This window comes from Urocampus carinirostris, chromosome 3 (assembly GCF_059441175.1).
Source record: "Urocampus carinirostris isolate Australia breed hairy pipefish chromosome 3, RoL_Ucar_1.0, whole genome shotgun sequence".
NCBI classification, from domain to species: Eukaryota; Metazoa; Chordata; class Actinopteri; order Syngnathiformes; family Syngnathidae; genus Urocampus; species Urocampus carinirostris.
In genome coordinates, this window is record NC_142351.1 from 21,295,266 (window position 1) to 21,310,532 (window position 15,267).

Below are 15,267 nucleotides of genomic sequence, written 5' to 3' on the forward strand. Positions count from 1 at the left end.
TCTTCTTCACTAACCCCCCCTTTGCGTCTTCCCACTGTTCTGTCTTCGCTCTTCCTCTGCTTATGTCCTCCCACTGCGGTAAATTGGATACAGAACATTTTAGCCTTTTGAACGTTCAACTGGGGTTGGGGGTCTCACATTATTTATACAGTCCGCACATTAGAGGTGCATGCGCTGCACGAGGCAATGACATCACACCTTTGAAATCCTTTAGGCGCGGCCGTGACGTCACTGCAGAAAGAAGAGGCGCGCATGGGCAGTCAGAAACACCCCCTACAGCACCTCTGATGCTTCCACTCGTCCACCAATTAAAGCACTAGTCCTCACAAGAAAGTCTGACCGAAAAAAAGCGGAGGGACTGCTTTTCCTCCCACCCTCTCTTTTACACCAACACGAGCCTCAAAACTTTAAAAGTCCATTCCCTCCAGCTGAAACTCGCGTGGGGCGGACCCACGCAGAACCGCGGATTCAGGCTCAGCACGCAAAAGAATACGTAAGTCACTTTTTGAAAATATTTCTAAATAACATTTCATACCGTTTTTTTTATAATTGGTTGGTCGGTGCGATTTTGTGACGCAATCACATTTGGAAACATAGGTACCTTTTGGAATTGTTTTTAATACCCAATCCGCGCACGCGTGCAGGTGAGCGCACCGTGGATTTTGGACCAAGTACACTAAGGCATTCCACCTCCGGTCTTCTTGTAAAACTGTCTTCATTTGCGACATTTTACCAAATAAGGTATTCCAGGGATATTTCTAAACTGGTTGGAGAAGCGCGTTTTTTTTTTAAATCTGTTTGGTTTTACATTTCATTCTTGTTATATGATAAACAATAAGTGATTTTTTTATGTTTTCCAAATTTAATTAAAAGGTACCCCAAAAGTTATTTTCAAGGGTGAGAGCCTTAAATTTAATGTAAAATAAAGCTGAACAGCTTAAACACGCATGATTGAACTGAATAAACCTCACACTCAATACTCAATACAAAGCTACTTGTTTATTTCAATGACTCAAAAAACATCTGTGCAGTTGCTGGACATAGATGTTTTGTTATTAGTAGTGATAAGATCGGACCTAGAGTCAAGTCAAGTCCCATTTATTTGTATAGCCCTTAATCACAAAAATGTCTCAAAGGACTGCACAGGATTACAAGTACACCATCGCCTGATCTTAAACCAACAATCTAATCCGAACCAGCCTGAGGGTATAAAAGCTCGAACCAGCCCGAACCCGACAGATTAACTTGATTTGAGCAACCAAGCCCGACAAAAACTTGAATTTGCACATTTTATATGTGGGGAGGAAAGGGGATTTTGGCCATCTCCGACAACAAAAAGCCCGATGCCGAGGTGTGCAGCATTCACTCTACTGTGACCACGTCTCAAAAGTGATTTTTGTCGAACAGCCCGGCATCGAAGTGCGCACTTCAGCACTAGTGCACAGCATACAAACTACCCTAACTACCATATATGGGGGATTTTTGCCATTTCCAATGACGAACAGCTTGACTGAGACGGCAAAAATCACCCCTCTGGAGTCGTCAGGGTAGGGAGCATGCTGTGCACAAAGAAAAATAATCAAATAACACATGACAAGTGGATATTAAAACAAAACCAAGAATTTGCGATAGAGAGAAGCCTGGCCCAGCCCGACTTCATGATTGACATTTTATCCTCAAACCAGCCCGAAATTCGGGCCGGGCCCAAAATCTTACCTCTAGTAATCTATATGTAGACCTACAAGTTTAGTTTTTGACAGGACAAAGGACACCAATGTGGTATTCACAGAGATTTTGGCATCAAGTGTTCAAAGGCACTACCCTGCATTTACCTATAAATGATACATTATGCATTTAATAAAAAAACAATCTAAAAATTGCACATTTTGTGGTGCATTAAACGTAAAGTTAAACGTTTAGTGAATGCATTTTTCAAAGTAATTATAAGAAAAACAATTTTAAAAACCTAGAAAGACAGGGGAGGAGAAGTAGGAGGCCTAGCGCTACCCACTGTCTATAAGTGCTCACTACTGCCTAAACGTCCCCTACTGATACCTTGCTTAAGAGATGGCACAACCTCCTAAGAGCCTAGTGGCTATGATGAGCAAGTGTATAATCTACAAACTAGTGGTGGATTTTTTTTTTTAAAGACAAAAATAAGTGCAACAGCCCTTATGTAAGTGCTAAATTCTTGGATGCTATATTAAGTGCCTCAATAATTCAACGATGTTGATGAGTTTATAACACAGTAGGGCGGCATGGCCGCTTGGTAGTTAGCGCGCAGCCCCACGGCGCAGAGGCTCAGGGTTCAAGTGCAGCTACCGCAGCCTTTCCGTGTGGAGTTTGCATGTTCTCCCCATCATGCATATCAGGTTATTTGGTCGGCCCAAATTGTCCTTAGGTGTGAAAGAGCAAGTGAGTAGTCTGTCTCTGTCTGTCCTGCGACTGGCTGGCAACCAGTTCAGGGTGTCCCCTGCCTACTGCCTGAGGATAGCTGGAATGGGCTCCAGCACCCCCGAGACCCTACTGAGGATAAGCGGTGCGGACAATGGATGGATGGATATAACACAGTACAGTTCGTTTTTGAGAGGTCCTGCTTACTGTAATTGTTTCAATATATCTCTTTTCTTCTGTAAATCAACATTGGTTGCTGCAGTTTTGGATTGTAGTTGTTGCTTAATGAAACACACTACGAGGAGAAGTGTTTATTGTAATGGAATCAAAAAAGATAATGATACATTACTAGGGGAAATATTGCGTCAAGTAACGAAGGTGTCATGTTCAACCAATGTACCCAGTCACTTTGATAGCATTCCAAGTCCATTAAAAAGGGAAATGAAGCATTTATTTTCCACACTTGCAACGTGCTGGTTGTGGTTAGAGGCATATGTTTCATTGTGGCTCTTTGGGTGTGGTGGGCTGTGATGACATTCTGTTGACATGGCTAGCTGGCACCTAAATGCATCACAGGGGAGCCGAAGACCGTTAAGACCAATGTTCGGTGTGCATTTCAGTCAAGTGTTTTCAATCACTTCACACATAGCATCATATTACTTAACCTTTCAAAACATATTAGTTTTCTTCTCTTCAAAATCTGTACCTATGGCCAAATTTGTCAAAGTGACCAATTGTTTTTTTTTAAAAGCTCTTTCACACAAAAAGATATAATGACTGCGTTGATTTCCAAAAAGTAGTGCCATCGTGGGCTAACCAGTTCCAACTAAGCAACTCGAGCAGATGTTCATGACTCATTTCTTGGCAAACTTTATATGAGTAGGCCACAGGATCAGTTGGTGGGTAACTGTAACCCATCAGAACAGAAATACTGGTCTTAAGAAGAAGGATTATCAACGTTGTATACGATTTTTTTTTACATGTACTTTCTATCAAGGGGAGCTGGAAAGGATAAAAGCATTCCTTTGAGCATGTTTAAAACTTAAAAGCCAAGAAAATATCATAAGATTATAATCAAGATTTACAAGGGATAGCAGTATCCTTCTAGCCAGACCAAGAGGTAAACTAAAAGTATTTGTAAGACCCTGACAACTACAAAAATCTGTCGCTAGATGGCGACAAAGCCCTATCCAAAGTACCAGGAAGATCTTTTCAGCAACAGGGTGGCGGTCATCTTTAGGCATTAGTTATAAATATATTAAAAATACAATATACTTACAATTTGACTGTTTTAACTGCACAGAAAACAAATTAAACATTACTTCAAAGCTTACAACACAGTACCATAGTCATTTTTGATGACACAGGTGATGTATGTAAAAACATATAGTTGAAATCTAGAATGCCAAGTTGAGGCCTTCCGTCCAATAATTTGGCTGATAATAAAAAAAAACGTCATAGAGAAATATTCAATAAGTAAAGAAGTAATAAACTTCTCATCTTTGGTAGGGTTGTACAAGGCATGGCACTCTTGGGGGCCTTTTATTAGCTTGTTTTTGAGTTTTGGGGGGCATTCCTGAAATTCTCCATTGACCAAGCACACACAATCACACACCCAACACGCTCACAGAGACAAAGACTGGACATTCTTAACCGACTCCAGGTCACACTGAGTCTGCCGGCACTGTACTCCTTATTTAGTCAAAGTCGCTGCAGTCACATCTCTTCCTCTCTTTTTCACCCTTGTTCCTTTAATAAAACATTTTAAAGACTTACTTTGCAATGTGTGCATAAACTTGCAAGGGGGGGTGAGGGGTCGGGCACAACTATTATTGCCCCCCCCAGAAAGTTTTGCACACCGCTGAGCCACGTTAAACATAGGCAACTGCAAATCTAGCACCAGTTTACAATAGTATTCACTGTTTAAAGCAACAGACAGCCAGCTCCCTTCCTGAAACTTTTTTCCTCTTGTGATTGGTCGACACGCAGTTCTCCATGGATTCTGTGTTGTTGACTTTAAATTTGTTTCAGGTTAAAATTGTTTGGTATTTTACCTTGTTTTTTTAGATCTGTAAATATTTGATTTAAGAGTGTGTCCCTGGATTGGCAGGTCACTTGTCCTTTGTCCCTGTTGAAAATTAAATATCACTAATGGAGCTTTATTCATCTCATCTATCTGAACTAATTTATAAATCCTGATATGTGTGTGTGTTTGAATGTGACTTGTAGGCTCCGAAACAGCTGAACCGATTTTTGTGAAAATGTACACAGTTTTACTTCCAGGCCTCTGCGAGAGTCTTTCGTGTCAAGGCACCCCAAATAAATACCAACAAAACCGATGTACATCTGCTTTCGTGTGGTCTGCTTCAGTTGGGGCTCTAATGCCATCATGTGGCCAAATTGGGTATTTTTAGCTCCCAACCGCCGACCACTCCGAGCAGCCAAATCCAATCTAATATCTTTGCTTGTCTGACCATATTTCAATAAAATTGTTAAGTTTTAGGAGGCTAAATTAGGGTCTCCATCGTGGTGCCCGTGGACACCAGGTAGCCTCGAAGGAGCACCTGAGTAGCCCGTGCACAGGTACTGAAAATAGCACACCAGTGATGGGTAAATACGATTTTCTAGTAAACTTGGTTTCGAACTGACACGATGTTTTAGTGGTTGGCTTGACTTCTAATTAATACAACCCGATATTAACATAAAAATAACATAATAACTTAACATAAATTGTTATTTCAGAAATGTATATCAAATTGTTAGCTCTTCTTATCAATCAGTTACAATAAGTAGCTTTCAGCTTTAAAAAGGTTGGTGAGCCCTGCTTTAGACAATCTGGTATTGGCGAATGCCACCCGGTGAATCAATCGCAGGAAACAGACAAACAGCAACCTCACTCGCACTTAAAACACAGGAACAATGAAGTGTTCAATAACCCAAACATGTTCGCTTTTGGAATGAGGAAGTGCATAAGGAAAACCCTTACATGGAGGATATGAAAACTCAACACAGAAGGTCAGAACCGATAACCCAACGGTCTGTGGCAAAAGCGCTGGGTGCTTGGGCATTATACTTCTAGTTGGTACCATTATTAATCCTGTTAAATTCAGGTTTCTTCACATTTGCTCCACATGAGTGGAAAGAGTGGGAATATCTCAATTTCAAAGTGGCTGGAATATCGTTGTCCAAGTTTATCTTTGTTTGCTGTTTTTTTATAACGGTTAAAGGAACACTGTAATATCAGCCATCCATTATCTGCATCGCTTATCGTCAGTAGGGTCACGTGGGTGCTGGAGCCCATCCCAGCCATCTCTGGGCAGTGGGCAGGGGACACCCTGAACTGGTTGCCAGCTAGTCGCAGGGCACACAGAGACAGACAACTCTCTCGCTCATTTACACCTAGGGACAATTTAGACCGACCAATTAACCTGAAATGCATGTTTACGGAATGTGGGAGGAAACCGGAGTGCCCGGAGTAAACCCACACAAGCACGGGGAGAACATGCAAACTCCACACAGGAAGGTTCGATCTCATGACCTCAGAATTGTGCCTGTGGACGCGCTAACCACTAAGCCGCTGTGCTGCCCCACTGTGTAATATTTGACCACTAAATGTTGCTGTATTGTATAGTGCAGGGGTCTCCAACCTTGTTAAAACTGAGAGCTATTTGTGTGACTAATTAGCGCAAAGGGCACCCAGTTTGATGCGCATTTGTTAACTAACAACTTAGCATGTTATTACTACGTTGTTACTATGTTATTACCAGGTTAATTATTGGAGGTAGGGTTAAATAGACTCAGTCAATGACAAAAAAATCTTTTCACCGGTTCTAGAAAATTACAGTGACCCAGCACCGGTGAGCTATTTTCAGATGTTCTTAAGGGGCACCACGTTGGAGATCACTGGTGTAGTGCAACAAAAAATGAGTGCTACAAAGAAGAATACAAACCACGGAGTCAATCATGTTGATGTATATTTTGATTGTGATGTTAACGTTCCTGGACAGGCCCTAAACAAAATTAGAGTTTGGGGGCCTCTATTAATTGATCATTTGCATGCTGACTGCAACTCATTCCATGTTCTACTCTGTCGTGACTCATTACGAATACACATGAAATACTAGATGTGAGATGTATCTATTGCATTTAGATTGTAATCCACGGGGAAAAAGCCTACGGAAACGGACAACAGATTTGCAAATTGGCAGATTTTTTTCTTCAAATTAATGTTTGGAAAAGTGAGCCACTTCCTCTACTGGCCACACAGGAATCAATGCATAATATATGTTTTACCCATGGGGCCGCACGGTGGCTGGGTGGTTAGCGCGCAGCCCCACGGTGCAGAGGTCCAGCTACCGCAACCTGGAGTTTGCATGTTCTCCCCGTGCCTTCGTGGGTTTTCTCCCAAATTCTCAAAAACATGCATGTCAGGTAAATTGGCTGGACCAAATCGTCCCTAGATGTGAATGAGCGAGTGAGTTGTACGTCTCTGTCTGCCCTGCAACTGGCTGGCAACCAGTTCAGACTGTCCCTCATTACTCCATCTAACCTTCAGAACCTCTTGTTTCCTGGGTTTCCTGGAGGCAAAAGTCATTTATGATATCACGATAAGAAATCTGATGGGAAACTGTTGTTTATATTGATCACACACATAAAGAGTGTTGGCCTGGAGAGGGATGGATGCCACAAGGCTGTACTTGCCTAAGTCACACCACAGGAAATGGTGACCCTACAACCCTGGTGGTTAAGGGATCCAACCAACCATAATTTCTATGGTATCGCTCTTGGAGGCCCCTTAGCAGCCGCTTAGTTCGCTTAACCAGGGGTTTCAAACTCATTTTAACTAGGGGACACATGATAGAAAAAAAATCTCGCAGGGGCCAGACTAATAGATTATATAAAAAGAAAGACGGATGGAGAAAGAGGGATAAAAGAGGGATAGAAAAGGGAGACTGAGAAAGACAGAAGTAAGGTGAGGCAAAAAAAGGAAAAAGAGAGCACAACAATGGGGGCGGCAGTGGCTCAGGAGGTAGAGTGCTCGTCTTGGGATCAAGAGATCGCAGTTCGAATCCCGGCTCCTCCATGTTACATGTCGAAGTGTCCTTGGGTAAGACACTGAACCCCTAATACCCCCAATATGCAGGTTAGCATGGCCTTACATGGCTGCACAGCCGCTATTGGGAAATGTGAAGCACAATGTAAAGCGCTTTGGGAAGTCTTGACTTGAAAAGCGCTATATAAATACAATAAGATACTGTGAGAAAAAAGAAAGGGAGAAAGAGAGAAATTAAGAAAATACGAGTGAGAGAGAGGGAAAGAGAGAAATGGAAAAGAGGGAGAAAAAGATGGTGGAAAAAAAAAGAGAAAGATAGAAACAAAGAGAAAGTGAGCGAGAAAGTGGGTTTGTTTAAAAAGAGAGAAAGGGAGCATGAGAAAGAGAAAATAAGAGAAAGAAAGAGAGAAAGATAGGGGGAGGGAAACAAGAGAGAGTGGGAGAGAAAGGAGAAAAGAGAGAGACAGAAAGAAAAAAAGAGAGGAGACAGAAAGCGAAATACAGCCCCATTGGTTTTGCGAGTGACACCCGACTTGGCGACATCAAGCGGACATATTTAAAAGTGCAGCTCATTTTTATTTTGTGCTTCCATCCGCAAGGTATTTCGGGCCAAAATTAAAACCCTTGATGGGCCTGGGCCGGCCCGCGGGACGTATGCCTGACATCTTTGGCTTATCCCTTGGGCATGCTCGTTTATTTGACTGTACTCGCCGACTTTAAGCAAAGGGGTGGAGGAGAAATTGGTTAAATTCATTACGGTCGCCTGAGGCAACCTTTTCTTTGCTACTGCACTTTCGTCCCTTCAAACTCAATGAACCCGTATTTGTTCGCGTCAACACGAAACATTTTGGGGGAATATCGAGACACAGAAAAATGAGAGTTTCTAACCGTCCGTCTTGATTTGTATGTGTCAAACAGACAAGGCCGATTGTCAGACAAGGAAAAGTTGAAGAGAGACTCCACCCAGAAACGAGGCAGCGAACCGAGAGACAGCTGACGCTATAAAAATGAGTGGTTCCCACCCCCGGCTCCACCAGAGCGCTGCGCCCGCTCCCAACGCTCTCTCCACGGACAAGGACGCAGAAATGCCCGCCACGGAGAAGGACTTGGCCGAGGATGCGCCGTGGAAGAAAATCCAACAGAACACGTTCACCCGCTGGTGTAACGAGCATCTGAAATGCGTCAACAAGCGAATCGGCAACTTGCAGACGGACCTCAGCGATGGGCTGAGGCTCATCGGGCTTCTGGAGGTTCTATCCCAGAAGAAGATGTTCCGAAAGTACAACCAGAGGCCTACCTTTCGTCAAATGCAATTGGAGAACGTGTCTGTGGCCTTGGAGTTCTTGGACAAGGAGAACATCAAGCTGGTGTCCATCGGTGAGTCACAAAAAGTGTAGCGATTGAGCTTTGGCTCCACCCAAGTGATTTTACTTTACCGAGCACGATGGAGTTTAGAAGATTGATGGAATGTATTCCTTCGTCTAAAATTCAATTTCCCGAGAAATTATTTTGTTATGTCAACGAGCACCATTAATTAGTTTTGACCAGGTGCATTTACGTTGTCCTAATTACACATAATACCCTGTTAAAAGACCGACTTTCGTTACTACAACAGCTCAACTATCACCAAGTAGGTTTAAATAAGCTAGGAGAACGTGTTAACATTGTCATGATGAGTTGTAAAGCTCGCGGTATGCCGTGTGTCTACATGGGAGCCATTGCTTTGTCCTTTCTCCATTTAGGTGGATGGGGACGAGGGCCCCTCGTTCCGTGGAGAACTTCCTTGCCCATCACAAATCAAAACTATGTGGGTCACAATGAAGTTTAACTGGGGTTCTGTTTATCCCCAAGGAACCCACTTTAATTTCTGAGATAACTTTGCTCCTACCTGGTTACTTCAGGGCATGTCAAATTGAGTTTGCCTGGATGTTGCGTTTCTCATACTGATGGTCATGTACCCAAAAGGGTGGACTTTCTGATTTCCAGAAATACAGATCTAGAGCTTTTCAGCTGACATGATATTATGCAAACTGGCATGATAATCATATCATAGCTGTCTTGATTATCTCCCAATTATAGTTTGAATGTGTTTTGTGCCATCAGTAATGGCTAACCATAACTCTCTGACACTTTAATGTAAATACAAGTGAAACTATATCTTCTCAATCCTGAACATCACTAGGAAGTGTCAGGGAACTATTAAAAGGAATTCAAATCCATAGAATAAGGCTCCCAAATTCTCAAATGTAGTGAATGCAAAATGCTTAGGAGTTGTATCTGTCCCAATGAAAAATACAGGGTGTGTAAAGCTATGTTATTCTACATCACCAATAACATTTCAGCCTGGAAGATGTATCTTTGTCCAGTAGTTACAGGAAGTGAAGTCACATTTACAAGATTTTCCAAAGTGACAGTCCGTAAAGATCTTGAATCTCATTGGAATGGGTAATCCTTGTGTACATGTACAATACAATGTGTAGGCCTAAATGCTCTTTGACTGGCTAGCCGATGATGTTTTCAAAATCCAAACAGTCCTCATGTTTAGCTAATACCACCTCTAAGTAGTATACAATTCCATTCCATGTTTGCAAGTGGAATGGCTAAACTAGTTTGACCAACAATTGAAAATGGACACGAATTTAAAAACTCCAAATTCAACACATCGGATTCAGATAGACACACAAAACCTTGCATAACTCAAACCGAATGATGTGGTGTTGGGAAAAATACTGGCTGCTCAAATTTATGACTTGACTATACTTGAACTGAAAGTGGATTTTAACAACAAAAGAACACAATCTAATTAAGTAGTTGCAGGTTTCCCCCCAGTGCTTTATAGGCCCAGCACAACCTCAATCTATCACAAATAAATGGCAAACCGCTCAAACTCCTTTCTAGCATTGCTATTCCACGCTTTTTCTCACTACAAAGAAGTTGAAAGCTACCCCATCAAGTGACTAATAGAATTTAACATATACTGTTCATAGTCTGACACCCTCACTCACTCTTCTGTTCACCAATATTTGCTCAAGTCGATCTATATTCCCAGTTATCGCATCACTAACTACCAGGCCTAGTGGGATTTCTTGGTGAAACTGTGTAGAATAGATTCATTTTCCCCTCTCCCTAAGCTTTGCTGGGTCTTTTTGGGGTGTGATACCAGCTGACTCATCCTCATGCTGCTTCTTATTCTGACTTTCTTAATCAGAAGATGAGAGGGCAGCTCTTTGCCCTTTTGCTTCCTCGTATAATTGCAGAAAATTGGCACAACCTTGCAGCAAGGATGACCACAATCGAGTACAAACGGCTAGTGGAATGTATAATGCTTAAGGTCTTTTCAACTTTTCTTGTTTCAATTTTTTTACCACTAGTTTTATTTATCGCACATCTTTCTGAGCATTTTAGCTAACTGAATCGTCATCCACACAAATGTGAAACTTTTAAGAGCTACACCTTTCCTGCAGAAAATTGCAACAAGGCCGCAATTAATTTATCAAGTGTGTACAGTTTGTCATTATGCTCAAACGACTGTGTAATATTGGTTGGTTACATACAATTGAATACTGTTAATCAAACCTGAAACTAATTTTATGGTTTTCTCGTGACCAACATATTGTATCCACCCGGATTTTTCCTATGTATCGTGCATCTGGAAAAGCAGAATACTAGATATCTGAAACGTAATCGAGGAAAAAAAAAATAGGATACATTTTTGCAAATCCCTCCATTATCTGGACAACTTATTCTCAGTAGGGTTGCGGGGGTGCTTGAGCCCATCCCAGCTGTCTTCGGGCAGTGGGCAGGGGACACCCTGAACCGGTTGCCAATTAACCTGACATGCATGTTTTTGGAATATGGGAGGAAACCGGAGTGCCCGGAGGATACCCACGGGGAGACCATGCAAACTCCGCACTGGAAGGTCCGATTTCATGACCTCTGATCTGTGGCGCGCATGTGCTAACCACTGCGCTGCCATGCTGCCCCATTTCACGGGGTAGCACGGCGGTGGGCAGCATTTCTGCACATGTTTATAAACTGTTTGGACAATAAAAAGTAGTCGGTGTGCTGCCTTCTATATAAGATTTTTTTATAGTATATTTCCTTTAAAAATGACTTGATACTGCTACTACTACCTAATCGCCTTGATTAATAATGCTACATTAGCTGCCCCAATTACCCAACAGGAGATGTTTTTCTCAACTTTATCAGACCATTTACTGTAACTAACCAGAAGAGCATTTTTGAGAAATTCACGGCATAGCTCATTCATGTTGAACACAAAGATAAGTGGGCACAGAGTGTTGCAACTCATGTGCATGGTCTTGCCAGTGTTGCATTGGCCCATTCAAGATGAATTACAATCCTTCAAACACTCTAATAACTGAACCAAACATGTTCTTTTTTAATAAATGCTTATCCACTAAAATCAAAAAGATGAGCCACTCTTTTGATGTTGTTCTGCTTAGTAAAAGTTGCAACAAGGCAAATAAGGGACAATAAACTGTTGCTCAACACAAATGATGTAACACTTCAAGTAGATTCCCGGCAACCTGGGAATTTGGGGCATTTTTATTTGGCGGCGTAATTTAACATGTTGTGCAATATGAGTAAATCAGGACTCTCACTACATCCTAATACATTTGAATTGTCCATACAATGTCTGCCTATATATGGTTTCTTCATTGGAACTTTGTAGTAAAATGTACTAAAATTAAAGATCATTTGTTTATTTTAAAAGTAAAGACTTCCCCTTGGACCCTGAGCTTAACCTACCAAGAATTGCTGTCCTGGCTGCCACGCAATGGCTTCATGTAGTACCCCACATAAATATATCTTAAAACTAAAGCAATTTTTGTGTGTGTGCTTAAAATCCTTACCAAATTTTCCTTCTAACACGTAAGTTTGAGCCAGCATTTAATCCTTTTTATGATTTGCATCAACAAATAAATTGATTTCCTTTGTTTGCTGTGTTACCATCTGCTCAACTTGGTAAATGTGTCAAGTGAATGTCTCATTGAGACATGATGTTTAATCAGTTTGAGTCACCTTTTGAGCACACTGTGAGTTGAGGCAAGTATTGCGGTGAAGTTCCAGTCTGCTAGCTCTCACCAGCTTGAGATATCTAGTGTGTGTTTTTCAACTGGCTCGTCACATGCTTGTTTGTGTAAGCTTAATGATTCCCACTCGGCATCATCCTGTATGTTTTAAGGTAGTTTATAAATTAAACCGTATTTGCCAAGATGCAGTCTTAGCAGGTTTTCGAAAACTTGCAACTGGAATCTTTGCGTTTTCATCAGGTTTATTGTCAACAGAAAAAATTAAAACGGTATTTCCGATTTGTTTATATTATGAAAAAGTCCTTGTTACGCTACATTGATCGATGTGATTGAGCAAGCATGTTTGATGACTCTTAAGCACAACTGAGTTCTCACTTTATAACTGCTTGTTCTCTTTACTTCTGCCTGGGGCTGAGAAGGCGAGTTGAGACACATGCACATGTGGCAACAACCCGGCTATTTTGTAATAATGAAATGGAGACTAGGAAACTTACTGTTATGGACACAAAGTCCATAACATGGATGCTTGGGATGTAGATTAAGATGCTTGATTCTTAAAAGCTTATTCACATAATTTGACATAATTCCTAAGTGGACAGTCTAAGAATGATGGTAATGATGATGATGATATTATAGTGACCACATTTCATAAATCTGGTGTACTTATTAGTTTGGTTAACGGTATTGGCAATGTAGAGATAGAGCCATACAATTAAAGTTGTCACATTTTGAACCTATTTAACCTTTCTGTTGTCTTTGGGTCAAAATGACCCACCACTGTGATGTTTAAAATCCTAAAATTATGTTTTATTACTGTAAATGTTAGGACTTTTCCTAGTTTGATTCAAAGAGCTAACAAATTGAATTATTCACAATTCCATGCAAGCTGCATGAAAAAAGTACAAAGATGGTCCTTAAAGTGAGGACAACACAAGAGTGGGAAAAAAAGTTCGTTTTTTTTTCCCCTTCCATTTTTGCAGATTCAGTTCTTGGTTGGGTGCATTTCCATCAATTTCCTGTGCCGCTTATCCTCAGTAGGACCGTGGGGCTGCTGGAGCCCATCCTAGCCGATTTTGGGCGGTTGGCAGGACGCACTGAATTAATTGCAAGCCAGTCGCAGGGCACAAAGACAACTCACTCATGCACACTTAGGAACAATTTGGACTGGCCAATTAATCTGACATGCATGTTTTTGGAATGTGGGAGGAAACCGGAGTGCCCGAAGGTGACTCACTCAGGCATGGGGAGTACATGCAAACTCGGCACAGTGAGGCTGCGGTAGCTGAAATTGGGCCTCTGCACCGGGGGGGGCTGCGTGGTAACCACAAAGTTTAAATTTCATATGAAACGACTCGGGCACCAATGTGTAAGCCTTGTTCTTATCAGACAAGGGTGGATTAAAAATGATTGTGAAACTGGTGTGCTCTATTTATGGTAGAAACTAAATTCACTTATCCTGTAAGTGCCTCAATGTTAGGTTTTTATGAGGGGTTTGGATCTGTAATGTGCATTACAGTTGTATACAAAAACAAGTACTATTTCTAAATATTCATCTTTTATTACTTTGTCAATCCACAGATCACATAGATGGGTAGGAATACGACCGCTGAGGAATGCATTTACAAGTTTTGCTGTACTTGGAGATAAATCACTTCCTGCCAGCCCCTTATCATGGGCATAACTTCCTTTCTGAATTAAGGCTGGTCAAGAATGTTGAGATATGTAGAATGTGCTCTCCTTCCATTCAGTGGCATTTAGTCTATTGCATTACATCATAGTTGAAAAGATTCCCTACTCCTCATTCTTCTTGTTCAAGCTGAGCAGGCAACATTGGTATTTCACAAAGAAATGTTGGTTATGTAATGGATGGAAGCAGGGTGCAATGCTGGAGTTGTTCTGAAATTTTTGAGCTCAATGACTAGCAAATGCAAACTTGTGCGCTTGCTCAGTGTTACCAGATGCTTCCATGAAAAACCACCTTTTTGAAGCCATATGGTTTTTATTAAAGCCCCTCGTTCATCATTGTACGTGCTGCCTCCTCATCACCCTTAGTCTGTCTATTCTTTCAGTTCCCTCTTGCCCCAAATCTCTCCACCAAAACCCATGTTTTCCTCATGTTGTGGACTATCCTAAGCAAAGACTATCTGTATTTGCATGTTTGAAGTTAGAGAAAAAACATCCTCACACAACACTTTCTAACTTTTCTTCTTTAGGTCACCCTCTCAGTCTCTCTTCCCAAATCCCTCCTCCCTCCTCTGTAACCAGAGCCTGTGGAATGGGAGGGCCGCCAAGATCCAGTTGCTTCTGCCCTTTTAAGGCTAAAAAAAACCAAGGGAAACTTTTTTCCAGTCACAGGCATTGAAGCGGGGAAGAAGGCAGGCAGGGTGGGCGTGAGTAGAAATGGTAGAGAGGAAAATGAGGAAGTGTAGTAGATCCACTGTGGCTTGTTGAAGGAAGGAAGGAAGGAAGGAAGGAAGGGAGGGAGGGAGGGAAGTGGATCAGTAAGGGAATGACCCCAGAAAGCGGGTCAACTGAGGCGGTAAAGCCATTCATGTTACTAAAAGGAGAGAATGACAAAAATTGTTACCAATATGAAATAAAATACTGTTCCATTATCCATGGTTCCATTTGGATTCTAAGACTAAGTCTATTCAACCCAAAATACTTCTATCTGGTCGGTCTCCCACTTCTATTAGCTTACCATATCTGTGCAATATACAAGGTGTGTGAAACAAAGCTCACCTGGTATTTATGTCTCTCATG

The 15,267-nt window shown here is 41.6% G+C and overlaps 1 protein-coding gene across 4 annotated transcripts in view; it reads left to right on the top strand.

Moving 5' to 3' along the window:
• Nucleotides 1–345: 345 nt before the first annotated feature.
• The window catches only part of flna (filamin A, alpha (actin binding protein 280)), a 44,309-nt gene continuing 29,387 nt past the window's right edge, over nt 346–15,267 (top strand). For all 4 annotated transcript variants that reach the window (XM_088331000.1, XM_088331002.1, XM_088331001.1 and 1 more), the window contains exons 1-2: nt 346–493; nt 8,366–8,824. In XM_088331000.1, coding sequence (XP_088187126.1) covers nt 8,455–8,824 — 370 coding nt within the window. In that variant the 5' untranslated portion in view covers nt 346–493; nt 8,366–8,454. The remainder of the gene's footprint in view (nt 494–8,365; nt 8,825–15,267) is intronic.